At 39.4% G+C, this 27321-nt stretch overlaps 2 protein-coding genes across 6 annotated transcripts in view; one reads left to right on the top strand and one right to left on the bottom strand.

Annotated features, from left to right (window-relative positions):
• Positions 1–273: 273 nt before the first annotated feature.
• On the bottom strand, positions 274–18435 carry syt10 (synaptotagmin X). 3 transcript variants are annotated; one of them, XM_074626262.1, is made up of 7 exons: positions 17998–18435; positions 16436–16832; positions 12052–12613; positions 7739–7859; positions 7216–7387; positions 6926–7055; positions 274–3987 (listed from the first exon to the last, which is right to left on the bottom strand). In XM_074626262.1, the coding sequence occupies exons 1-7, from the start codon at positions 18182–18184 to the stop codon at positions 3916–3918; spliced, it is 1641 nt and encodes a 546-aa protein (XP_074482363.1). In that variant the 5' UTR covers positions 18185–18435; the 3' UTR covers positions 274–3915. The 3 variants fall into 3 exon arrangements, with proteins under 3 accessions (XP_074482363.1, XP_074482362.1, XP_074482361.1); XM_074626261.1 differs by having other exon boundaries at positions 17983–18434; XM_074626260.1 differs by lacking the exon at positions 17998–18435 and having other exon boundaries at positions 16436–17936.
• LOC141762241 (liprin-beta-1-like) overlaps positions 6936–27321 on the top strand; it is an 88893-nt gene continuing 68507 nt past the window's right edge. For 2 of the 3 annotated variants that reach the window (XM_074626258.1, XM_074626256.1), the window contains exon 1: positions 6940–7057. The gene's annotated coding sequence lies outside the window, so the exon portion shown is untranslated. Of the gene's footprint in view, positions 7058–27321 lie in introns of all 3 variants that reach the window. The other variant, XM_074626259.1, reaches the window with a different exon arrangement.

Below are 27321 nucleotides of genomic sequence, written 5' to 3'. Positions count from 1 at the left end.
TTTTATTTTATAAAAAATGACAAAGTGCTCAAATTTTTCTGTCTAGCACACTACTAGATGCCCATGTAACTTGAAATTTGGACATAAAACCCAATGAACATGTTTAATTTTGTCAAAACGACAGATGAAATGAACCTAAAGTTAGAGACGCTAATGGACCAAACGCTAAAGGGAAAAGACGTAGGAGACTCAAGCAATGCTGTTAATAGATGCTGTTTTGAAATATTAATTCTGCCCACCCAGACAAAGAGAGACATGCTGTGACTGTCATTTTCTTTCTTTATTTAGTTAAAATACATATGAAACAGATACAATAAATCATATTCCAAATGTTTACTTTAAAGTGTTACAAAAGTTATCACAAACTGTACACATCATGACAGCAGTTGCAGTTGTTCTGGCTCAATATAGATTCAACCATTATGCAAACAAGTACAGATCAAAGCTCTAAACTCCTAAACATGGAATAACTCGATAAGTTGGCTTCACTGGGTCTCCAGTTTGACTAATTGTTCACAACTATTACAGAACGTGTATAAATTTCACTCAATTACAAGTCTGAGCTGTTCAAATTATCACCAAACAATAGAAATACATTGTGATGTCTCTATCTCCATAAGTTCACGACAACTTCTTAAATTTCACTTTTGAATACAAACAAGTATACTATATACAAACGTTTTAAATTTGAAATACTCCGACATATTAATTTCCCTCAATAGGTGTGTTTTTAAAGTGGTGAGAGGCATGCTAGAAGTAAAAATATTTCTTTTTAATATTAAGGGCAGCGCAGGGAAAAAGCATCATTATATTCATGTGCAAGTAATATAACAGTACATAGCCTTTTTTTTCTCTATTTGCTATGTTGGTTTCTTATTAGTTTCTTATTACTCACATGTGAGGAGAAGCTGAGTTCTGTGTTAAATGCATTGAACTTAATTTCATATGGCTTGATGTAAAAAAAACAAACATACATAACATTTGCAAATGTTTTATGGATTATAATTCCCTGAATTTGTAACTGGTGAGGAAAAATTGTTGTACGATAAAGTTAGGCTTTTATAGCTTTTAAATTGAGATTACTATCTGTTTCTACTTTATGTTTTTGGTGATGTTTGGCCAATTGAGTGTATGCTAAGCTTCGTCCTTAGTCACTGTTGCTATGCCTTTCAAGCCTTCCATTTTCAAATCAAGCAGTTTTATGAACTGGTGGCAGATTTACCACTCAAAATACAGTCATTTTCGGAACAATGGGTCCTTTATTTCAGTCAGAGGTTGACAAAAGCAGCCTTTCATTTCTGTCTGGTAACCTTCAATTTTGTCGGCTGAAGTAATGATGATTTTATCAGCTAGCTAACAAATGAAACGTTGAAACGTTAGTTTCGTGAGTTAATTGGAAATGCTGTCTCCGGTCGACAAGTTGACTTGTTTCAAACCGAGGAACCTGATTTCTACATACAGTACACGATATCATGAGTGGTTCCCAACCTTTTCCCTTAAGAGACCCCTTTCCTATCATTGAGTTAAGTGACGACCCCTGACATAGTGACATATTATATGGATATTTCATGTTATATTAAATTCATAACAATACAGGAAGTTTGTGTAAAACGAGCGATTTGGATGCATTTTGAACAGATTATTTCCTGTGAGTAAATCATCAGAGATGATTTTCCTTTATTTTTTTAGGAACTTTTAATACAAATCTCTGTATTATGTATTTATTTTTTATTTTATCTTTTAACAATCATATATAATTAATAGGCTTTTTTTGGGACAAATTCAGTGTTATATTCTCCCTGACGCTTGGCCATTGTTCTATTAGCGCTTTGGTTGCTTTAACCGGCCAACTAGTTAGTTCTAGTGTTATAAGTATGATAAGGAAAAAAGGTAATATCGGACTATTTGGTCAAACCAATGTGTTTGGTGAATGTGATGCTAAATCAGGTAGCAAATTTAACCTTCCCCAGATCCAATACGGCAGGACAGAGCTTAAACTCTAATATAGTAGCATCCAGGATCCCAGCTTTTACACATTGGGAAATACTACAGAGTCAATGTGCAGATTGTGAATGTGACTTCTTTGTATTTTGCCCGGTAACCTAAGAAAATGCAGTATAAAATGCTCCTGGCCCTGGATGCAAGGCTGGTTTAGGTTTCAACTGAAGGTAATAAACTAGTCAGCCAGACATGCTAACATTTGTACAATTAAACACACTGTTTAAATCCATTCCTTACATTTTTGGTCTTGTAAATTTCAATTTTTGAGAGGGTAAAAAAAAAGAAACCAAAGCTTGACAGGCCTCCTGTGCCTTGTTACGATTGTTAAACTATGATTGGACACTATTTTCTGAATCATTGGCACATTGCATTATCAGGAGGGAAATTTTGCAGTTGAATTATATTTAATAAAGTTATATGAGTAATAAAAGTATGACTCTAACTACTTTCTATGTGCTGCTATTTCAATTTGCAATCATGTGCTGAAATCGATCTGGTGTGTACAAAAATAAATCTGAATATGTTGTAGTCAAAGTTTTGCCAGGTTATTTGGAAACATGTAATAAGTTATTTCAAACACACTTTAATGTGACTGTTGTTTATCTCTCTGTACATATGTTTTCTATGGTGCCCCTCCGGGGTCACATGGTAGATAAAGAAAACGTGCGGACCACTTTTATGATCTTTGAAGCGTGAATGCAATCGGTGAGTATACACAGCAAGGCTATAAAGGCGGACGATTTGGACGTTTAGTAGTCTCATTTAGCCACTTGTTAGCAACCGCCTCTTTTAAGACACATAAAGGCTTCAAAATTCACAAGTGGGATATTTACTGACATATTTTAAACCGTAGAACAAAATGTTAAAATCTCTTCAGCTTGTGTTAATCACAGACCTTATTTTAGGCATCCAATTAAAAACCTATTCAAATGCGATGTGATAAAATGCAAACTCACTTCCGGGTTTTAGGACTCTGTCCTGCAGCTCTCTATTGGGCGCTAGATACTGTGCTTTTAGTCAAACGTGGTGGGGAAAACAGACGAGCTGCTCTGTGCAGGCAGGCTTCCGTTCAACTCGGCTGTTTGGTTGCAACGTTACAGTAAAGTTGGCTACAAAGAACGAGCATCTCAAATGTGCTTACGTGACGCACTCGTTCTTCTTTGATAGAATCCGAGGGCATTTTTCTACCATGTGACCCCAGAGGGGCTCCGTAGTCTGCTACATGTATCTGCTACACTTCCACTAGATCTGAGTCCTGTTGTTGTGTCTAATATCTGCAGGTAACAGTGGCGGGTTAATGGCTGATTTTACACAATCGTGACCGCTGTGACTGATGAATTTCTAAGAGAGATTTACCCAGCCCTTGTAGATGCTCCATTACCTGCATTCTTCAGCTAAAACCTGGATCGAAACTCACTGGATTTATTGAGTTTTTTTTATCAAGCAAATGTTTTCATGGCATTGAGGAGCCCTTTAACTTCGTGCCATTTCAAAGTAAAATACTACCTCACTACGGAGCTCTAGGGCCAGAACAAAATGTTGCTGGAAAGGTTCATACAGCTGCAAGTGACTCACCGGGTATGTCTTGCAGTGAGGCCTATAGCATTCATATGGTCTTTGTAAATGTAAAGCCTTTCTGAGAATTTCAAAGCGGATGTATGAAACACAAACTCTTGAATGAAATGACAGTGAGCGCTGTGCATAGCCAGCTCTGTAGAGCACTTGAAAGACCCGAGTTCAAATGAATGAATAAGAACAATTTCAATACAACCTTGTTTTTTAGAAACACATAAGAAGCGCGTCGGAATGAGTTTTCGTACGACATGCTCACAAGAGACTCGACACGACTTCTCAGCAACTCTTAACGCCTGCTTCCTTACAGGGTCGGTGCTGTTGTCACTCTCCCTGCGGTCCTCAGGGCGTCTGCGGAGGTTTGGGTGAAGGACACGAACCTTGACTCTCAAAGCTTGCTGCTCTTCCCGGGCACTACAAGGTAAAATATCACAAAACGCAACACATTATAGAGGCTTTTGTCGTCAATTTGTGGTAAATAAACAGGTTATTTCTCTAGTCCTCAGGATGTACTGTGATCATAGGCAAAAAAAAAGTGGTATTGACCCAGCAGAGCTAGATCCGTCTGGCCTGAAAGTTGACTGTAAAAAAATGTGCTCCTTTATGGAGAGCAGTGGCTGTTGGGCAATTACGACAGATTTCAGCATTTTGCACAGTGGGGGAAAAAGATAAAGGTAGAATAAGACTGCATTGATCCAAAAGTGGGATTTTCACCTTCACAAACTTACCAAACTATCAAAACATTGTTAGAAACCACTCTTTCAGCAAAATCCTCTTCTCTGTGTGCATGTTCACACTTATACTTTCATTATAGTATAGTCTGGGTGTTTTGAAGTGGGGTTATATGAGGTACATATCCATAGTCAGTGTATTACCTACAGTAGATGACGGTCGGCACGCTCCTATCTTGGAGAAACAGACAGGAGTTACCGCACTGAACCAAAGTAATGTACCGCTATGGACGGGGTCGGCAGCAAAACGTATTTTAGCCATCTAAAAGAAAGACTCACTTAAAAAATATCTATATCAGATCTAGTGTATGCTATATTTAGAATATTTTTGCCGGTTTACTTTGCTGTGAGACCGCTTTATAGTCTGTGTTTTCGATGGGGAACTGAAGTCGTTATCTTTGCTGTCGCCACAGCAACCAGACTCCATTGAAAAAAAGTGTAATTTTAACTTGCAGAACACGGGAGTTGTTGATCTACAGCTGCGTTGATCGGTTAGTTTGTTTGTGTTATTGTGTGACTTTGGTTAGTTCGGATTCACCAAAGTCACACAATAACGCAAACTAACTAACCAATCGAGGCAGCGGTAGACCAGCAACTCCCGCGTTCTGCGAGGTAAAATCACTGTATTTTACAATGGAGTCTGGTGGCTTTGGCGAGAGCATTCATTCGGTCTTGTTTTAGTAATTTAGAGTCGTGCGTCTGAGTCCTGTTCCTTGTGGTTTCACTTGATGTCACAATCAGTGTTTATTAGAGAACAATGTTTTGACAAGAGCACAGAGGACATGTCTGGTTTTTGCTTATGATCACAGTTTTTGTTTTTACCAAAGCTTATAAAGTAGATTCACCACTGAAAACGGGTAATCACCTGTTTTTTCCTATTCGTCAGATGGAGAGTGGTAGGGCAAAAGAGGAAGAAACATTTATAACATGTAAATATGAAATTACATTAAAAGGGAAGGGGGACACAGTTAGCCTTCCAGCAACTGTAAAACTGCCTTACAGTATTTACTAGACACCAAAGCACCATCAGCTGGGTTTTGTTTGCAGTTTGCAAAGCTGGCAACTTCTCTATGAGCACATGACTTCTGAGATGCTGCGTTTAGGCACTTAGGTCCTGCTGCTGCTGTTGTTCCAGAAACAAGCTCTATTGTGCTCATTAAACAACTACATATCTCTCTTTAATTTTCTACATGAGTAAAATACACACACGAATATGTAAGTAAGACAGTATTGGAGTTGTTGGAAAGCACCTTTAACCAAACCAGGCTAGCTGAAGGCACAGAGATGAAATTAAAGTCGATCTTCTCATCAAGACAGTTAAAAGAAATTCTCAAAATATCCCTTTAAGCTCATTGTTTATAATTTTTTTGGGGGGATTTTCATAGAAAAAGACCAAAAGATGTGTAATGCAATGAAGCTGTGCTTTCAACTAGACTTTTTTTCTCTGCGATATTGGGTGATGTTATAGAGACAGACAGTTATATTATTAATATGATTATTTTGTTAGAATAAGATTTCTTTTTGAATGGTGTGGACTCCTTGAATATCAATCAATTTAGAAAGTTTACTTTATTTTGGAAGGATGTATTGCAAATAGGAAAACTTCATTGAAGCTGAAGGCTGGTAAGAAGCTTGTTTTTGATTAAAAAGAACATTACATGTATAAAATAATTATATATATGAAGTGCGATCAACCTTTTTTTCATTCCTTTTTAATTTGATTTATTTATTCTTTTCTTTTGTTTTATTATATCTTAAATATTACTTATTGAGGTTGTTAGGCCTGCTGATATACAGTATGTTTTATGTTTAAGTTTGATTTTGTATTTTGGTCTGTTTTAGTGTGTTTATTGTTTTGTATGTTTTTCGGTGATTTATGTCATGTTTTTGTTAATAAAAACAAAAACAAAAAAGTATTGGAGTTGTTAGAAAGCACTTTTAACCAAACTAGCTGAATGCACAGAGATGAAATTAATGTTGATCTTCCCATCTGACTCTTGGCAAGACAGTTAATAAATTTCCCAAAATCTCAAAATCTCCTTGTTTATGATTTTATGTGAGAAAAATACCCTGACTTTTTAGAAGGAGTAGATTGGACTAAAATCATTGTAACCTGGATTTGTGTGACCCCAGGTACCAAACCATGTACCTACTGGTAGTGAAGGAGGACTGTTCAGAATATGCTTTAAGTAATAGTAAGTCAGGAGAAAATCAGCTGCTGATTATGTTACAGAGCGGCCCTCAAAATTGAGAAATATTTTACAAACTAAACGTAACTGTGAAGGAATGTTTGTACAGCTAATGGCATTTATACTATTTGCATTTCACCTCTTTTTGTATCATTTATGTGTTTCATTAGATTTTTTTTGTGATTTCTAATATAAAAAAAATACAGGTACATTGATGGATTTTATTCTTTTTTTTAATAAGAAAAATAATGTAATCTCCATGAAGCAAATGAAGGAAAAAGCTCAACTACACAGAGCTGAATGTGATAATCTGACGTGTTGTGCTGCATATCACAGCATCTGTTCTGTTCAATGTCACATTCAGGAGCTTTTAGAAAGCTCTGTAAATATGATTTCTTTGAGACTTGGGATGAATCAAAGAATTGTCTGTACCTCTCCCAGAGCGTGCCAGTGTGTGATGGGCTTCCGCGGGTAAGCCAACATTTCGTTCCAGTGATCTCGTCCAAGACCCTCGGCATCTGGCCCGGTGCGACACACACCGATCACCTCATTGTGTCCAACCCTGTGAGTAGTAAAACACACACACATTAACACACATTTGGATGCACATTGTAAAGCTTCTAGTAGTTGACTAGAGGAAGTTGATTTGAATGTGAATGTCCGTTCTATTCCTATCCTATTTCTATGGTGTATATACAGTAGCTAGTGACTGCTTGACTCACCGATCATAATCCATCACCATGATGGACAGACTGACTTGTTCCACGTTCTCCGGGGGGATGTCGAAGATGATGGCCTCGTTGTACACTGGGTTGAGCGTGCTTTTCTTGGTAGTTGTTTTTCGCTTCTTTAACCTCCGTCCGTCACATATCAGGTAAACCTTCACGTACGGGTCTGGGAGACATGTTTACTGTCATATGATGATGATGATATCAACCAAAACTAACAATACAAATGTTAAAGGCGATTATGCTGAATGTTTTATGCGCCTGTCTTTAAACATTCAGGTGTTCAGAAGCGCCACAAAATACAAAACCACTTCCTTTTTCACAGTTAAAATAAGAAATAAGACACGTATTCTGACAGATTTTAATACTTTGAATAATTTGCCCTCAAAGGCCTCCCCAGGTCTCTTCCCTATTTCCAATCTAAGTGGCCACCTGCTGTCTCGTTTCAGCTAAGTTCGATTTATGGCCTCAGTGTGTGCTTTTGATGCGAGCCACATCTTATTTGCTGTCAGGTTACCTGAAGAGCCTGTGATGTCCATGGCTTTGAGGTTTCTGCATTTGATGACTGTTAGGGTCATTCTCCCCGCTGTGGGGAGGTAGCACAGCGAGTACATGATCTCTCCCAGGTCAACGCTCTCCTGGAGGACAAAAAAAGAGAAAGACATGAATTTTAAAGGCTTTGACCACATTCTGTGAATCTAAATGCCAACGCCGGTACTTCACATTTTATCTGTGTGGCATGGCAAGCTGTTGTGATGTGTATCTCCTTCAGTGTAGTATGTTGTAGGCGGTTTGTCACTAGTTTCTTAATAGTTGTAATGAATTATTTGTTTTTTAGACAAATAGACCTGAAGTGTAAAAACAGGGAGTCTCCGTCAGACGTGCATCATCCGATGACAGAGGGCGTCTTAATGCTTTCCATTCATTTCTTATGGTGGGAGTGTTGCGACAAGTTGGAGGCGGTCTGTATTTGCATAATGTTGAAAAAGAACTCAACTTTCATGCAACTTTATGCAAATGAGCCCGTCCAGCGTGATGCGTCTAACTCATGAAACTTGGACCAAGCTGTCAAAACTAGGCGATCTAGTTCTAAAATGAAACGAGATTCAGCAGTGGCGTAGCCTATTTCTCGCTTAAAATGTTTTCAGATGTAGATTTTGGTGGATTGTATGGACGAATTAACAGAAGGCTTATTGTTCCCTTTTTGAAACAGTAAGCAGAAAACCAGGGACCAATCAAGTGCATTCCACGATAGGTTACGTCACCCATGTCCCCTAGCGTCCTCGCCGGATCTTGTGGACATGTAGCGTGAGATGTGCGAGTGACAGATGTCAAAAACGCTTCCTATAACGCTTTCAGTGGGGATTGACCTTAAGAGGAAAACACGGCCAACTCCCAGACCGGACAAAGCTGTGGTAGCGACCTGTCAATCACAAGGTAGCCACACCCTAAAGCATCCCCTGATTTATGGTCTATTTAAACTGTAAATGGGACCATATTTTGTTATTATTATAAACTAGATAACATATTCGTTGTTGTCCCACAACACTGCTAGTCAAAAGACGACACTAGTATTTTCTTCAGGTAGTCAGTTAGTTGTGTTGAAGTAAGCCTATTATGTTAAAGATCGTATTGTCGTAATTATTACGTTTAATGGGCGTGCTTAGGTTTTAGGATACAGATGAAAAAGTTTATGAAGAAACCAAGAAAGTTCACTACTCTAGTAATGTAGAAAACTTCATGTTAGCTTTGAAACAGACTTTGGATGCATGACATGAAACTGAAAGCAGAGCTGCATTGGCTAATTGAGTTATCCAAGACTACCTTTTCTGGTTTACTGACAGTAGAGTGTTCCTATTAATGTAATAATGTAATAAAAATCATAAATTAAGACTTTAAATATCAAATGTATCACAACTCTGCAGTGGAATTACTCACATCCACCCACAAACCTTTGGAAATGCTACATATGCCATAAAAGCTCTCTCTCTCTCTCACATACACACTTTAAGAATGACACATCCAACCCCTTCATGTGAAGTATAAATCCACAAAGTAACTGAAGCTGCCCTGGGGTGTACCGACACAGGAGGGAGTTTTCACCTTGATCTGTGGCCTGCAGTTTGAGGAGGTCAATATAATCCAACACAATCAAGGCCAAGGAAGGGCTCAAATGATACTCTGTTGGCTGATTTAAGTACTTAAAAAACAAAACAACTTACATATTTAACTCTCTGTTAACAAGACATTTAAATGCTTCAGCACTAACAATGAATATATCTTTTAGTTTTGCTCTTTGGGCTACTTGAAAAGAAATGTCAGCTTTCTTATCCATGTCAATACACAATACATTCTCGGTACTGTAGCACACATCACATAAAAGCAGCAGTTTGTTGTAGCTCCTTTTGTATGTAATGTACTGTATGTCCAAAAAGACCCTCTTGTATGTGGTTCTTGAACTCAGTATGTAACTAGAGAGCATCATTCCTCCACCACGGCTGCATAATCCTCGAAATTTTATATCTAATTTATAAAAGAAAATGTAAAATATTCTTTAATCTGCATTGTAATTCGCATCTCAATTCAGATCAGCATTATCTAGTGCATAATGTATACGACATTTTGTAGTAGTTCAGCAGTAAAATAACACAAATGTTCAAAAATGCCCTAAAATCCTTTAAAAAAGGGGTTGGATCTGCATTAATAACTAATTACTTGGGCCAATGACCTCTATACACCAAATACCACATTTTCAGTTTTTGAGATATCCTGGTAATTTCTAAACTGGACTGAAAACATGATCTCCTTTGTGGAGTTAACAGTGAGGCCGAGATAATGTGCTTATGTAAGGATAAAGCAAGGAATCTTTGTTTGTTTGTCTGTGTGTCCTTCACATATCTCAAGAACTACTCATCCAATCTACTTCACATTTGGCGGGTGTATTGCTGGGGACCCAAGGGAGTGTTTTGACGAATTTGGTGCAATCTGCGACACATTTAATATTAATAAACAAGCGAAAGCTCTCTGTACAGCAGCAGGGGCAAGGCTACAGGGTTCTGCAGACTGAGGTGAGCATGTTTTCCTCAGCGGGCCTTTACAAACTGCGACTCAATGACTGCAGTTCACTTTTGCTGCTGGATGCTGGACATACTAATGTTACAACCGAACTCTTCTTCACTTCTCTGGAGTCAACGGGCAATGTGCGGTTCTCGACAACGCTGCAGCAGCAATAGAGTGCTGCAGGGATGACATATTTTTGTAGGCCAACTCGGCAGTTAGCATCGCACTGGTTCCCTCGACAAAAAGCCAATGGGATTTTTCCATTGGGTTTTTGATTATTGCAGAAAATAAGCACTGTGGCAAACAAACGTTTATGATACTTACACATTTTGTTCAGCAAGATAATCTTCATAAAAGAACACCATGATTTTTGAAGCGTAAACACAATCGGCAGAAGTAAAAAGCTAACGTTAGGCTATAAACGAACTACGCCACGGTCCCATGACTTCACGTCTCCACCACTAAGCTAAAGGTGGACTAGTGTTCGGCGCGATGATGTTTAATAGTCTCATTTAGCCACTTGTTAGCAACCACCTTTTTTAAGACACGTAAAAGCTTAAAAGTCACACGGGTGGGGTATTTACTGATATATTTTATATTGTAGAACAAAATGCTAACTCATTTTGAGTTTTAGCCAAGCAATCGGCCTGCTTCGAACGGCTGCGCCACGAACGGTTACTTCCCTAGTAGCCTAAACTCTAGCTTGTGAACCCGTGTTAGCATACTGTAGCAAGCCTCTTGATCTTGTATATACTGGGTATAGAAGGCACACCGTACTATGGCCTCACTTTGCATTATCATCTCTTTCCAACACTTAACGGTAGCCATAAAACCCCAAAAGTTGGAGCAGAGGTGAGCAGGTAATCACCATTGATGTGATCAAAAACAATAATGTCTTAACAGATTAACAAATATGTAAGCGATAATGTACAGCGAGCCGGTCATTGTTGTGAAATAAACCCTGACAGAGCGTTCTTGCATCGCCCTGGAGGGGTTTATTTCACAACAATGACCCGCTTGCTGTACATTATCCTGCTTATTACACAGCTACTTACTTAAGAAATCAATATTTTGATACAAAACGGTCTTCAGAGTCCAACATCAGAACTGCGCCCATAGCGGCCTGTTATACATTGCAACGGTCATTGCAATCATCTCTAGTCAGTCTGTATGCAAAGCTTCGGTTACTATTAATATAGCTAGCCCACAGCTATTGTGAACCTGACAACAATGGCCCAGTGTTTATCACAATGAAAACATTCATAAATAACGCAGAGGCTCTTGAGTAAACTGTAATCAGTGTTAATGTAGGAGTGAAATACAATCTGGGCTAAATTACCAGTTCATATGAGGACATATTATTTACAGTACGCTGTACCCTGTTTGTATAAATACTTTAAAGTTTGAGAGTATATTGCTACAGTTTGTATATCTTGTGATCAGATCGTTTTACTCTCTGTTGCTATATTTATATCTGTGGAATACCCAGCAGTTTCTGGAAAATGTCTGTGTGGGTGTTTTGCTGATGAAATGCATTTCCCAGAGCGTTTGAATTATGCAACGTGTTCAACCTGCCACTTTTGTGGAACGCTGTTGATGAATCTGGGCTATTAGAAGTGATTCAGTGCAATACTTCATGTTTAGACCTTTTTTAAAATCAGTACAAGTTCCCAATTGACTCATTGGAAACACAGAAGTGTGGTGCTCACATAGCAACAATTTCCACATATGTGAGGACTTGGCAGTGTGTTAGTGTGAACGCCAACTCACTGTAGTTGCTGCGTGAATATCCTTCCACACCACAGCCTCCCTGGAAAGATCAGAGAGTTCAAAGAGGTTGTCCACCACCACCTCGCCAATCATATCGTGGCTGGTGAAGCGGTCGAAGTCGTAGACGCTGAAGTGCAGCTTGCGGTTGCAAATCTCGTCGTACACCACGGGGAAACAGAAGGTCTCGTCAAACATGGGGTTCAGGTTCTTGCGGTGGACGCGTGTCTGGAACTTCTTCTTCCTCTCTGGTAGCAGGTAGATCTTCACGTACGGGTCGGAGGTGCCCGTGAAGTCTTTGGCAGGCAGTTCCAAGGCCTTGAGGATTCTCACCACCAACGCTTGCTCCTCGTAGTCGTAGCGCAGCGCGAAGCTGAGCTTTCCGCAAGTCTCCACGGGCTCTTTGGCCCCATCCTCTGAGTCCACAGACTTCTGCTTGTAGAGTTCGGGTTTTATTCTTCCAATGCTCACTGTCGAGGACTGGCGGAGAGGCAATGTGTCCGGGCTGAAGTCAACGCTGGTGACATTCATCTGACGAGGCAGGTGGCGCCGGAATGAATTGTGCCTGTTGGAAAGGGTAAAGGGCATTTGATAAACGTCTCAAGTGTCAGTGCTATGCATGAGTGGCTTTGTTATGATGAGCGCTAATGGTTTGTCAGGAGAGAAGTACATCTGAAACGCATCATGCATAATAATGTGGCACTCATGGCACATGCATTGACATATACCGTCTGGTAGAATAGCTTTGGTTTGTCTTCAGGAAAGAAGCAGAATCTAGCTGAGAAGCATAAATATTCACTGAACAACCATCTGACATACCAGTAATGATTCTTTTGAGGTATATCTTTCAATATGCTTGATGCATGTTGGAAAATAATAGCTTAAAATGCTCACAATGACCTCGCCAATCATATGATATACGCTAGGGCTGTCAGTCGATTTAAATATTTAATCGCGAGTAATTGCACGATTGTCCATATTTAATTGAGATTAATCCCACATTTTGTATCTATTCAAATGTACCTTAAAGGGAGATTTGTCAAGTATTTAATACTCTTATCAACATGGGAGTGGGAAAAAATGCTTGCTTTATGCAAATGTATGTATATATTTATGATTGGAAATCAATTAACAACACAAAACAATGACAGAAACCCTCACAGGTACTGCATTTAGCATAAAAATAGGCTCAAATCATAACATTCAAACTGCAGCCCAACAGGCAACAACAGCTGTCAGTGTGTCAGTGTGCTGACTTGACTACAACTTGCCCCAAACTGCATGTGATTATCATAAAGTGGGCATGTCTGTAAAGGGGAGACTCGTGGGTACCCATAGAACCCATTTTCATTCACATATCTTGAGGTCAGAGGTCAAGGGACCCCTTTGAAAATGGCCTTGACAGTTTTTCCCTGCCAAAATTTAGCAACAAGCCAATATGACATGGTCGGTATCAATGGATTCTTTAGGTTTTCTAGTTTCATATGATGCCAGGATCTTCATTCTAAAAATCGCGAGTTGAATTAAAGAAATTAGTGGCGTTATAACGAATTTGCGTTATCGTGTTAACTTTGACAACTCTAATATACTACACATATTGTCCTTTGAGCCTTGTAAAGTGGCTTAATTTGCCTAAAATCCAGACCCCACAACCTTGATTTTGTAGACAACCTAAGGACACTGTGACCTACTTCAAAGTAAATTCAACATCCTTGTTCTTTCTCACTGAACACACCTGGTTTTACCCTGAAAGTAGTACCAGACAATAACATTACAAGTGGCCACATTTTCTTCATCTTTGGTACTGACGTTTGGTTTTGGAAAAAAAACCTATCTCCAGCATTCAGATTGAAGCTCTTATATAAATTACCTGAATGCAGCAAATTTCTGTGAAGTTGACATCTTATGAAAAAAAAAAACGACGGCCCTGTTTGACTCGCCAATCTTGTCACCTAGCAACTGGCCCTCCTCCTTTCTGACAGTTAGACAATCACAGCGATCTGACAGCCACGGCACAAATGGTATGGCACAGGAGGCACAGCTGAAAATTAAATACTGTGCACTCAAGTATTGTAAACAACATAGAAGGCTTTATGTTTGCCAGTACAAACCTTAAGGGAAAAGTAAAAAATGATTAAAAATACAACCTAAACACATTGAATACTAACTGGACAGAGAATAGTAGTAACTATTTGACTTTTGCGGTCGAGTTGTTGACTTTTAATCCTCTTTAAACCGTAACATACACTCAATACACTGGGGGTTACACCAAATCCACTACTAACACCAGAGATAAAACTCTAATTTAATTGCTTTCTGTTTCAGTTTTCAATAATGACATCATGAACATGAACAAAGAAGTTGGATGTGAGAATTTCTAAAATTCAGAAAGTTACAAACACATCCTTTTGTTTGCAGTTTTCCAAAAACAGATGCTACCTGTTCACAATATTTAAAGGAACAGTGTGTAACATTTCTGGGGAATTTATTAGCAGAAATGGAATATAATATTCATAACTATGTTTTCATTAGTGTATAATCACCTGAAACTAAGAGGCGTTGTGTTTTTGTTAGCTTAGAATGAGCCCTTCATATCTACATAGGGAACCGGTCCTCTTCATGTTGCTCCGCCATGTGACTACAGTAGAACAGAACGGACAAACCAAACACTGGCTCTAGAACAGAGGCTTTTACATTTTTAAGTTACCTGAAGGCCACCGTAGTTCTCCGACACGCTTGTGAAACTGGTAACGTGAGCCAGCCGCCGTCTGATTTCCGTTGCTCCTAAAGTAGTGTTATTATGGTGAGGATGGCCTCTGAGCGAGGCGAACGGCGTTACGACGGTTTTGCACTCAACGTCTCACATTATCGCATTCTTGGAAAGGGAGGAGTGGGCGGAGAGGTACTCAGTTGGTTGAAATCTGCAACCACACCACTATATGTTGCCAAATCCTACACACTGTACCTTTTTAAAAAAAAAAAAAAAAAAAAAAAAAATGAATGATTGATAACAATTAGAACTCTGGTTGATAAGATAAAGAGTTCATCACTTATGATTATATAAGACAAATAAAATCATGCTAGGACTTATTCTTGCCCCAAAATAATCGGGAAAGAATCTCCAAACAGTGACAATCATGATGAACTGAAAACACACTGTGAAAGGGTTTAAGTTGTAAGATGAAAACACGGACAACTCCCAGACCGGACAACGCCGTGGTAGCGACCTGTCAATCACAAGGTAGCCCCGCCCTAAAGCATACCCTGCTTTATGGTCTATTTGACTCTAAATGGGACTATAATTTACTAAATGAACATCATGCTGTATTGAAGAAGACTTGAAACTAGCGATTGAGACCATAAACTCATGTTTACAATGTTTACTGAGGTAATAAATCAAGTGAGAAGTAGGCTCATTTTTCTCATAGACTACTATACAATCAGACTTCTTTTTGCAACCAGAGTAGTCGCCCCCTGCTGGCTATTAGAAAGACTGCAAGTTTAAGGCACTTCTGCATTGGCTTCACTGCTCTACACCGGTATTGGGTTTGAGCTAAGAGCACATCGTAGGTGTTTTTGTAATTTTGTCATTCAAAAAGGAAACATTCATCGGTAATCGAGAATTGCTGTCAAAAGAGTAGGTGGAAGGATTAAGACAGTAGGCGTTGCAATCTTTAACCTGGCCGTTCTGCATCCCTGGTGGGTGTGTAATTCATGAAGACCTTGGTGTCAATATAAAGGAATTAACGAGCCTAACGATAAACCAAAGTAAATGTCAATAAAGGCTTCCTCTGAGAAACTGAGCGCAGCTGCCTGGCGCGTCTCACCAGAAACCAACCTTCCACCATGACAGCTCCCACCCCACAGCATTGCTAATTATGGACGTTCTTGTTTAAACACAGTGCTGCAAAACAAAAGAGAAGCGAGAGCTGGTTGTTTAATTACTGTGGTTGCTCCTCGCCGTTACCTCATCAGCTTGACTCGCACGTAGAACAGATTATAAGGTTCCAACTGGAGGGAGGAGACTCACCGCCGTGAGTCTGGCTGATGAGCCTACAGGAGGGGATTTTTTTTTTTCTGGTCAGACAGAGCAAGAGACACACAATTCAACATGTGCCAGCATTTCAAGGTCAGCGGGTACATAGCCCTCGCTGCTCTTCATGACACGTGCCAAACCACCTCAAGGAAAGTGGCTACACTGTCATGCACTGTCAGGGCAGTATTTTGCATCGGGTAGACATCACGTTTGTGTGTACTACTGTAGGAAAACAAACCAATGTGGGTTCAGAAATGCTACAATTGTACCGTAATCGCAGATACATGTGTATAAATAGCTTCTCAACCAGACAGGGAGGGGTTGTGAGAGCAGCGGGTTCATGTGGGGTACCTGGAGGAGGAGGTTGGCTCGGTGGTCTGCCTCTGGATCTTAGCCTGCTGGCTGAGCTTCTCCCTCAGGGCTGTTTGCACCTCGGCGGGGATGTCCGGAGACGTCTGGCTGATCTTCATGGCCGCCTCCAGGAGCTTGACGGTGCTCCGTCCGTTCGCCTTCACTTCCAGCGGGTAGTACTTCTTCTCCACCTCCGGCGCTTTGCACTCGGTGACCGGCGGGGAGTTGGCCGGAGGCGCCTCGGGGAAGACCACGTGGAGGCCATTTTCGGCGTGGGCCGACAGAGCCTTGCTCCTCCAAATGGGCCAGCACAGCTTCCAAAAGACAAAGAGAGAGACTACCAACAGGGCGAGGCCACAGAAACCCACGACCACAGCTAGTAGACTAATAGAGATGTCTACACGTAACCATGGAGAGACCCATAGAGGAGGACAAGAGACACATGAAAAGGAGAGGAGAGGCAAGCGAGGGACAAAATATGACAGACAAACATGCAAGGGAGAAAGAGAAAAAAGGAGAGAAAGCCAGCTGTAAGAAAGAGGGGGCAGCATATGCACCTGTTTGATAAAGCAGGACAATATAAAGTCATATAAAACCTCAGCATCGAGAAATGCATGGGAAAAAAAAGCTCCCATCTGCTCATGACATTTCCTGTTATTGATATTTAAATGCAAAGTTTGCACTGCAGCTTTCTGTATATACATGCAGCTTTTCAAAAACGTCTTAATCAAACTGACATTGAGTAAATTCCCCCAGATTGCAAAGTGAAAAATGGAAAGAAAGACGGAGTGAAAGAAAGAAAGGCAGGATATCAGATGGCCACCTCAGTCTGTTTTTCCACCTGTTGCTATTTCAGCAGTCTGGCGCTGCAGCAAGATGCGTAACAGGTCGACAAACACTTTGGGAACAGTTCAACGCAATAAAAATACAACTAAGTGTTGTAATAAAGTTTTAATAGTAAAGGAGAGCATATGTTTGGTTTCTCCTTTTTTTTTTTTTTTTTTTCAAAATGCTGCAACAGGTCAGTCTCTTTCTTTGCAGGGAACAAAGTACTAAATATAGCACAGCATTTATTTCCCATACTTGTATAACTTTATATGTTTAGTACATGCACTACACTACCGGGATTATCTTTTTATTTATTTATTTTTATATGTATATGCACAGTTCACTGTTCTTATGTTCCATTTTTTTTTTTTTTTTTTATATTAGATTACTACACTGACTCTTAACAAGTCACTATGAGAGTATATTTGTGCACATATATATATTCAGACAAAATCCTTCAGAAATAAATAAATATGGCTATGAAATTAATCCTGAAATAAATTAATGAGAATATATAAATACATGTAAATATACATGTATTACACAGTCTCAAGGCTTTTTGAAATAGTCACGAAATTTAATCTATACATAGACACGAATTTCCATTTTTTTTTTAATGTTTGGTTTCTCCTTGCAACAGGTCAGTCTCTTTCTTTGGAGGAAACAAAGTGATTAATTGAGGGAAAGAAATAAAATAAAGACTTTTTTTGCTTATTTACCTGCGTTTCCTTTACCTGGTATGTTGCTCTCCAGGGGGAATATATCCGAGCATTTGTCCCGGTCCACGTGTCCAGTGAGACAAAGTTCAGTAACGATTTGGAGAGCCCTTTGGCACAAGGTGATGCTGTCCTCCGTCCGGACACTCATGTCTCTCCTGTTAAGCCATTGCACGCCGGGGGAGCCTGGAGGGCGGTGGTTCATTTGGGCACCTTTTCTTTGTTTTTCCCTCTTATGCGCTGCAGACTAGAGTGCATAATCCTGATCCATCTCCAGCGCGCACCAAGGAGCGACTGTTCCAGACGCGCTCATCTGCGTTGTTAGAGTAACTGATGCTGCTGCTGCTGGAGTCCAACCAGGCTGCGTCCAATAGCGATGCGCATCAGTTTACTACAGTGAGTCCTGTTTGTTGGTGGTGGCAGTAACGGGATTGCTTTTTCTAGTAACGACTAGAGTCCAACACATGCTGGTTTATCGACTCCTCCCATCCACCAACAGGTTTGTCCCCTGTGACCCAGGGAGTATACATAAGAAGGTAGATATATAAGGGATAATGGATGGATGGAGTAAAGGTTCACAGGATAAGTTTTTATTTTTGAAAACTTAGAAAGACATTATACAGTAATACCATATTTTTGTTATTCCCTCCTGATTGAGTTTAATCTAATCTAATAATTAGATGAATTGATTGATGAGTTGATGAATTGATTGAACATTGATTCGATGTCAAAGAGCCAAGTGATTACAGCTATGGTACTGCCCCTGATTATTCATGATGTGGCATGATGTGGTTTCAACAGGTGCCATAAAAAGTAATGAATAGTGTGTATGGCTTTCAAGGAAATATATAACAATATATAACAATATATATATATATATATATATATAAATATATAACATATTGTTATAACAATATATATATATATATAACAATATATATATATATATATATATATATATTGTTATAATATATATATATATAACATATATATTATGGCATGCAGGAAATTATTATATATATAATGTGAAATTTAAGAATATTGAATGAAATCCTGAATATATGGAATGAATGATGGCAGCAGCGCCGTGATGACGTCAAATTTCATTCCATATTCTCAGTTTCATTCAATATATTCAGGATTTCATTCAATATTCTCAAATTTCACATTATATATATAATAATTTCCTGAAGGGCATGCCATATATATATATATATATATATATATATATATATATATTTGCTTGTGTGTATTCAGTATATAGTGCATGCTAAATATAGCACAGCATTTATTTTCCATACTTGTATAACTTTATATGTTTAGTACATGCACTACACTGACTCTTAACAAGTCACTATACGTCAATGAGAATATATTTTTGCACATATATATTCAGACAAAATCATTCAAAAATAAATAAATAAATAAATATGTCTATGAAATTAATCCTGAAATAAATTAATGAGACCATAATTATATAAATACATGTAAATATACAACACAATCTCACAGTCGCAGTTTTTGAAATAGTCACGAAATTGAATCTATTTCATTCGTGTACACAGACAATAATTTCCTTTTTTTCGTGACGCTCAGCACGACTTCCATTTCCGCTCCAGTATTTTCAAAATAAAACGACTTAGTTAGGTTCGTGCATGTGAGTGTGCTCCATGGGCTAGCAGCACTTTCGTTGCCGTTGTTTGCACCGTAAGCACCGTTCGCCGTCACCATGTTGAGAGCAGTTGAGAGGCAATAGAAATCACTTTAATCACTTTATTAACTTAAATAATTATTTAGTTCTGGAAGTACAGGACAGTTGTAACACATCCCAGTTTCACGAATATAATTCCACTCACCATCATCTGACCTGCCAATTCTCTACAGCTCAAACATTACATGTAAATTCTTTAAAAAAAATCAGGTTGCAGCTGGTGTAATTACATGTCAGGGACAGCTGTGACACGTCTTAATGACTAATTATTCAGCCTGAAAATGATAATCATAATTATTACAGCAATTATTACCATTTGGCACACTTGAGACTTAAAGTGTGTGATTGCTCACAGCTTGTTGTACTCCAAAGAACTCTCCATCTTTCACAGTTGCAAATCTAACGGTGGTTATTATCTCTGCCAGGAGATGATGAGATTGGTCGTATTTGCGTGTGCCTCTCTGTGTCTGTCCACGGCTAATCTCATATGCTGCTGCAACGGACTGCATAATATTTTGGTTGCTCATTTATGGCTGCATGCTCAAGGACCTCTCGTGGTTGCAGTGACTCACACGTTCTCAAAACAGCTTCTATTGCCTGTTTGATACTGCTTACTGCTGACTCGTCACCCACTACTCTTAACCGGCCCCCCGCCGATAGAGGCCACAAGTGATCACACAGCTGAGTGCATGGCCGCCGCTGCTCTGCTGAGACACAGTGGGGGAAAACAGTTTGCTCACTTTTATTGTTTTGGACGGTGTGTTAGGCCATCAGCTAATAGCTAGCAGAACTACACACGTGTTTAGTTGAAAAAATAGACTTGAAGCTTAAATAAACGCTTCAAGTCGTTACATGCGACTGTGAGACGGAGCTAAGATGCACGCCTGCACAGAGCTGGTGCAGACATCTGTATAGATTAAAATGATAGCATATCTGTTGTGTTTCTAGTTTTTTTAATATTTTGTATATTACCAAAAACACGTGTATGATCAATGCTTAACTGATCACTGTCTTTTCTGACAACGCTGATATCACTTTAAGCTATAAAAGTCATTGAAGGATTGGCCCGGATTTTGAATTACCCTTACCTTATGAAATGTTATTACTTCAAATACATAATAAATGGGCTAATTATTATTATTGAATGTTATTATGTCAGGCTATTTTTATAATATAAATACAAAGAGAGAAGTAAAATGTCTAATTGGCTTCACGAAAAGAACAATATCACCAAGACACCAACGGAGAAAAATCCTTAATACTTTGATGTGCATGTGTCTGTGGAAAGCTTCAGTAAAACCGACTTTATTCTCAACCACAGAACATAAAAATTAAAAACCGCCGCTGCATAAAACACAAATTACATTTAACAAAAGTGAGGAAATCAGAAATTCAGAAAGTTCAAGGATCCTTCATCACATTGTTGCCTCCACTGCGGGAGCGCAACTCTTATCCACCTCATTTTCACTGGGTGCTTCTATTATTTACCGTACACTCATGCCAATGGGGGGCACAAACCGTAGCCAAGGGAAACTGGAAATTGCGGTGGCAAAAGAGAGAACAACAACAGCTGAAATCAAAGAGTGACATACGGCCATGGTTACTACAGGACATGTCCTGAAAGAAAAGATGTCGACAAAGGAAATGACCCAGAACAAGAAAGAAAAACCCTTTTCACAATCCAACCAGAGCCTTGGGATTATTACGATCTATCACTTATAGAGGAGTGATGAGAAATTTGTGTGTTTTTGTGCTTTGTTACAGTATTTCCACAAATGTTTTCTTATCTTTGCAATGAATTGTTGGTCTTCATGTCCTCATATTTGCATTTTTAAAACTCACGTGAGAGGAAACATTTGATATTTCAACTTGGTGAATGGAAAAAAAATGGAAATTCAGTGAGTTACAGTATTTCCATGCATATAAAGTGATATACATATGCATGTTCAACATTTTGAATTAATGTCAAAGCATGCTCGGATTAGGAGCGTCTTTCTGCAGCTTCACGTTCACCCCCTGTGAACTCATTTTGCATGACCAGATTGACACATTGCATGTCTATCTCCATCTTTTGAAGCGGTACCTCTCACAATACTTGTGTGGATTCTTGGACATTACAAGTCAGGATAGTATGTAAGAAAAACACATCTGGTAGAGGAGTTAAATTTATACCACAACCACTATTTCTGAGTCAGGCGTACAGAGTACTGGTGAGTACTGGCCCATTTCAGGCACTGGTCCAAGGTGCTATTGTCAAATTGCTTGTTTTGTATGACCAACAGTCCAAAACCAAAAACTTTCAATTTACAATAATATAAAACAGAGAAAAGTAGCAACTAATCTCATTGGAGAAGCTAGAAGTATTGAATTTTTGGAAATTTGTTTCAAAAAACGATTAATTGATCACCACTAGCGTGGCTGTAGGCATCACTCTTGTCCACTCAATCTTGTTTCTGATTATAGATTAACATCCTTATTGTTAACAATTGTTCCCACTCTCCCATAACAGTGATGCATCACGTTTATGGAGCATTGTACCGACACCATGCAGCCAAAACCAGAAAGGTGTTTGGCAGACCTCCAGAGTTGGGAATTAACCAACAGAAGGGCACATAATCAACTGCTGTACTGAATTGGAGTTGGCTAAGCAGACTCAATTCAATATCATGCAATTGATATGAACCACATGAGCATGCAGCCAGCAGTTTGGCAGTCTGGGCTGTGTGGACTGTAATGTAATCATTTAATAGGATGGTGCTCTTTAGGACACAGAAGGACAATTAAAACATCTGATTGGAAGCCACCTGTGGCATTTTGCAGTCCTGGATGACTTGAATATCCAGACTCCATGCCAAACGTTGCATCAACCTTTTGTGCATTCAACACAATTGCCCCCAGAGTGTTTTATTTCCCATGGCGGTTTATTCCCAGCCTCGTATCTTCTGACATGAGGGACATGAATCCACAAGAGGCTGTCTCCTAGACAGCACTACTTGTATTGTCAGTAAACTGTCTGGGAGAATGGCTTTATGTTTGAGTTAATGTAATCTGTTTAGGTCCAGAGTAGCATTGTGGAGAGAAATGAACAGCTTTTGCACTGTGACCGACGAGCCTGCTGGGGGATTGGAGTACTGGTGGAAAAATAGCTCCACTACAAAATGCATTTTATATATGTGTATATATATATATATATATTGTTAAAGGGTAACTAATTGGAACGTTGTAAGGAGGGTTAGTGCGTGATTATGTTAATGCTAACTTGTGAACACAAAAGTAATCACTGCCCACGCTGGTATTTTCTCCCAAGTACAAAGAAAGAAGCAGAACATTTAGAACACCAACTGTGCCTGTTAGCGATGTGAATTTGCAATTATCCCATCAGGGCTGATTCATATTGTAATCATGTCTGCATTGCAGTGTCCTCACAACAAGTTTGGTCAAGATAAATTATGAGGAAATGTTACAGTTTGTTCTCATTTATGACCGATTTCACTATCTAGGAGCGACAAGTCCTCCAACATTAAGGACATAATTGATTGAGAGTTCCCGTGTGACTATTATGAGTGTTTTCGGATCAGCTACGTCTATGGTTAATGTCTGTTTGAGCAACTAAAACTACTTGTGATTATTTTAAAAGTGATCGACAATAGGAGATGGACATATTCTCGAATAATCCGATTCATTATTTTGTCTTTAAAATGTCAGAAAATAGTGAAAAAGGTCCACGTGACGTATTCAGATGTTTTGTTTTGTCCAGCCAACAGTCCAAAACCCCAAAATATTCAGCTTACTATTATGTATGACAAAGAAAAGCAACCAGAAGTGACACGAGAGGGTGGAGCTAAGTACAACCGAAGGCTGGATGACAAAAATTAGATGACCAAAATTTTACAATTAACTTTAATGAACTGAAATCACACTGTGAAAGTGTTAAAGTTAAAAGACGAAAACACGGACAACTTCCAGATCGGACGCCGTAAAGCCACCTGTCAATCACAAGGTTGCCACGCCCTAAAGCATACCCTGCTTTATGGTCTATTTGACTCTAAATGGGACCATAATTTGCTAAATGAACATCATGCCGTATTGAAGAAGACTTGAAACTAGTGATTGAGACCATAAACTCATGTTTACAATGTTTACTGAGGTAATAAATCAAGTGAGAAGCCCACTGGTTCAGCCACAAAGTCCACAGACGTCAGGGTGGTCCGATGGATCAACAAAATGTTAGACTTTAGCACAGGACACCACTCCTCTCATATAGTTTCCTGCCGATCGTTGATGTTGGTTTCTTTTAATCATGACCACAATCGTTCTTTAACCTTAACCAAGTACTTATTTCGACCCAAACCACAATCTTTCCCTTTTCCAAGCTGTTTTATTGGGCTTAAACCAGCTTCAGATTGAGACGCTGATTTAGAATAGTTTTCGAGGGAAAGAAAATCAGAAAACGTTCATTGATCTTTCTGGAGGGCAATTACAAATTACATATTTTGTCCTTTTATCTTGAGTTTTTTTTGTTTTTTGCTTCAAGAGAAAGTGTCTCTGGAAGTTTGTGGCAGACAATAATAATGTTTATGATTCTGCAGTAATCTAATACGTTCATGAGAGTCTCTTGTGTTTGTGATGGCTTCAGTAGAGGTTATTTTAGGCTAATTGGTCAATTTAGAATTTAAATTGACTGAAAGTAACATATCAGACATTCATCATGTCTCGTGGATTATTACTTCTATAAATCCTTTGTGTCTGAATCTGAGATCATTTCCCAGTGACACTGTGAGTCCTCTATCTTTCCATGGGCAGATGACTGATTAGATAAATGTACTTGGACAATTTGTTCAATAATTAGTCCCGAAGAGACTAAATTATCTTGTAAAGATGTTCACAGAGATAACATCAATCCTGACTGCACCACTGAGTTTTTAATGCTTATTGTTTAGTATTGATATGGATTTCTGACAATTTTACTTGACCTTTGCTCTCTTGGTAAATCACATCTAATATTCAGTGTGTGTATATCTATCAATACTTTCACATTGTTTTACATTTCATGCCTGTGAAACTATAAAATTGCTTTCCAATATTCTCATACAAAATTGCACTTACTCCAATTTGGCAGAGTTAGTTTTGGCCAATTACACACTTTCCAAACATTGTCGATGCTTTCAATGAGGCAAAACTATAATTCCACCCCGCAGCTAAACACAGCAGACAATATGTCAGACAGTGATGCTGCCAGTAAAAACATATGTGCATTTTGTGAGTAAAACTGCTGAAGAAAAGGTTATATCTCTTTTCCTAAAGTTTGGTTGCGTTTTTGTCTGTTTGGTTGCGCGAGGACAGAGTCTGTCAAAAGAATGTCAAATGTCGTGGTAAATATCAGGGGAGTCGGCCACCGAGATGGCAGCGTGAAAGTGACGGAGGGTACATTATGTTCAGTTCCTTCTACTTACACAAGAGGGTAAACAGCCAGCACAGTGGAGTGGCTCCAAGTTATATCAAGCAGAGCAAATATAAGAGGAAAATACTGTTTGGCTTTAAGCTTTTTAGTATTTAAAGTGTAACTTCACCCCCAGGTCTGAGCCCAACTGCACCCACTGCATCATTATGAAAAATGTAAAAATAAAAGTGTGTGCGGGGTGAGGAGGGGGCGGGGTGTGTGAGTCAGGAGTTGCTCAGTGAGTGCTCTGATTAGAGGACGTTAATGTCATTTTTTTACAATATATTTCATGACGTAGATTAGTCCCAAAGGGTCAACGGGCGAGAGCCGTGACTGGAGGCATTATGTTTTTGAGTTGTCTGTCTGTTCGTACCATTCTCATGAACGCGATATCTCAGGAATGCCTGGAGGGAATTTCTTAAAATTTGGCACAAACGTCCACTTAGACTCAAAGATTAACTCATTAGATATTGGTGGTCACAAAACACGTTTTTGGCCATATCTCAAGAATTAATATGCTAATGATGATTCACATAAATGTCTAACTGGATAAAATAATGAAGTGATGACATTTTGGACAGACATGAATGTAAACTGCAACTTGACTGCTTGGCGGAGGCATACAACTGGGAGGCTGTAATTCTAGTTGTAAATTTGGTAAGAAATGTCAACATTAACACCAGCATTGGTGGGTTTCATCAAAATACAGTCCTATCATTTAGTTTAAAGCTCAAGAAACACTCAAGTGTGCAGTATCTCTTTAAGTATTGTCCTAGTGCAGTGCCTGTTCGGAATGGGACGATTGCTTGGCCTCCTGTATTGCGACTTGAAGCTTTCTTGAGAACCGGCTCATCCAAACAACTTCACACTTGATCCTGCACTTCCTTGGGTCCTCAGCAAGTACATCGGATGAAAGGTTGTCAAGAAAATGACTGATAAATATATCTTGTAGATCTCCAGTCTGTCTTTCTTTATCTGTTCTTGAATGTACTGTAGTGAGTGACGGAGAGCGAGCTGTACCCAGCATGCTGTTCGGCGGTGTTAATAGGGGTTCCTTCTCAATACACTACACAGTGTGTACATAAACACACTACTAATAAATATGTCTAGTAGGTCTGAAGAGCTCACACTCGAGACTGCACTTCCTTGGGTCCTCAGCGACTCAACGGCCAAGTGTGAAGTCAATCGGATGAACGGTTGTCGAGAAAATCGATGGAAGGACAGACAGAGACTCCTTCCATTTTAGTTAGACTAGTGCAGCGCCTGTTCGGGCGGTGGCTGTTGGGAGCGTGTGCCCGTCTGTAACGGGCCGATTGCTTGGCTCATGGTATTGCTGCTTGCAGCGTTGTCGAGAACCGCTGTTCACTTGTTGACTCCAGGGAAGTGAAAACGAGTTCACTTGTAATGTTGGTATATTCGGCATCCAGCAGCAAAAGTGAACAGCAGTCAATGAGCTGCAGTCTTGTATGGTCTGCACATGCTCGACTCAGTCCGCTGAGCATTAGAGCCCCGCACCTGAAAAGAGCACTTTTATTCAAACTTTATTAATATTGAACACGTCCAAATATCCCCAAAAAATCCCCAGCAATACACCCGCCAAGTGTGAAGTAGATCGGAGTTTTTTTGGGGTTAACTATCATCAAATTAAAAATAAAGCTGTTGATAATTTTCAGTGGGATGATGTTGTTGTTGTGATATTTCAGTGAAAGCAGGCAGCCGAGGAGCCTCGTGGCGACAGACATGCTTTAAGAACATGGTCTGTTACATTGGCTGACATTAAGAGAGCCTGCGAGCGTGAAATGATTTAATCATTAACATTCATGAGCGAGAAACATGGGTGGCTTCCAGCACGCTGCGCTGCTGCCTAAAACAAAACACAGCCAGCACAACACTGAAACCGCAGCCGTAATTGATTATTGTGGAGACGGTGAGAACATCATCAGAAATCTGAATGCATCAGCACAACTTGGCGAAAAAGAGCCAGTCCTCCGTGAATGTCAAGCACACCGATTATAGAGAAGAAAAGCACTTTACACAGTGTTTGTCTCTAAAGAGCGGAGACTCTCGTGGCTGTTTACAAGTTCTACCAGTAGTGTCGGTGCAGTGTGATGTTTGTTTTCTGTATTTCTTGACTTGCCTCCCTGTGTCAACCACAAAGGCACAATGTGTGAGGCTCCATCAATTTGTTGCT

This window comes from Sebastes fasciatus, chromosome 23 (genome assembly GCF_043250625.1).
Source record: "Sebastes fasciatus isolate fSebFas1 chromosome 23, fSebFas1.pri, whole genome shotgun sequence".
NCBI lineage: Eukaryota > Metazoa > Chordata > Actinopteri > Perciformes > Sebastidae > Sebastes > Sebastes fasciatus.
This window is presented reverse-complemented; position numbering and strand designations above follow the sequence as displayed.

What these genes read in the sequence shown, in the direction of transcription:
- syt10 (XM_074626260.1), bottom strand. Translation starts at nt 17,139, where the DNA reads ATGTATATACAGAAAGCTGCAGTGCAAACTTTGCATTTAAATATCAAT. An exon ending in GAGCCAACCTCCTCCTCCAG is followed by an intron (nt 12,614 to 16,435) that starts GTACCCCACATG and finishes CCTTTCCAACAG; the next exon opens with GCACAATTCATTCCGGCGCC. An exon ending in ATGGTGATGGATTATGATCG is followed by an intron (nt 7,056 to 7,215) that starts GTGAGTCAAGCA and finishes TACTACTCACAG; the next exon opens with GGTTGGACACAATGAGGTGA.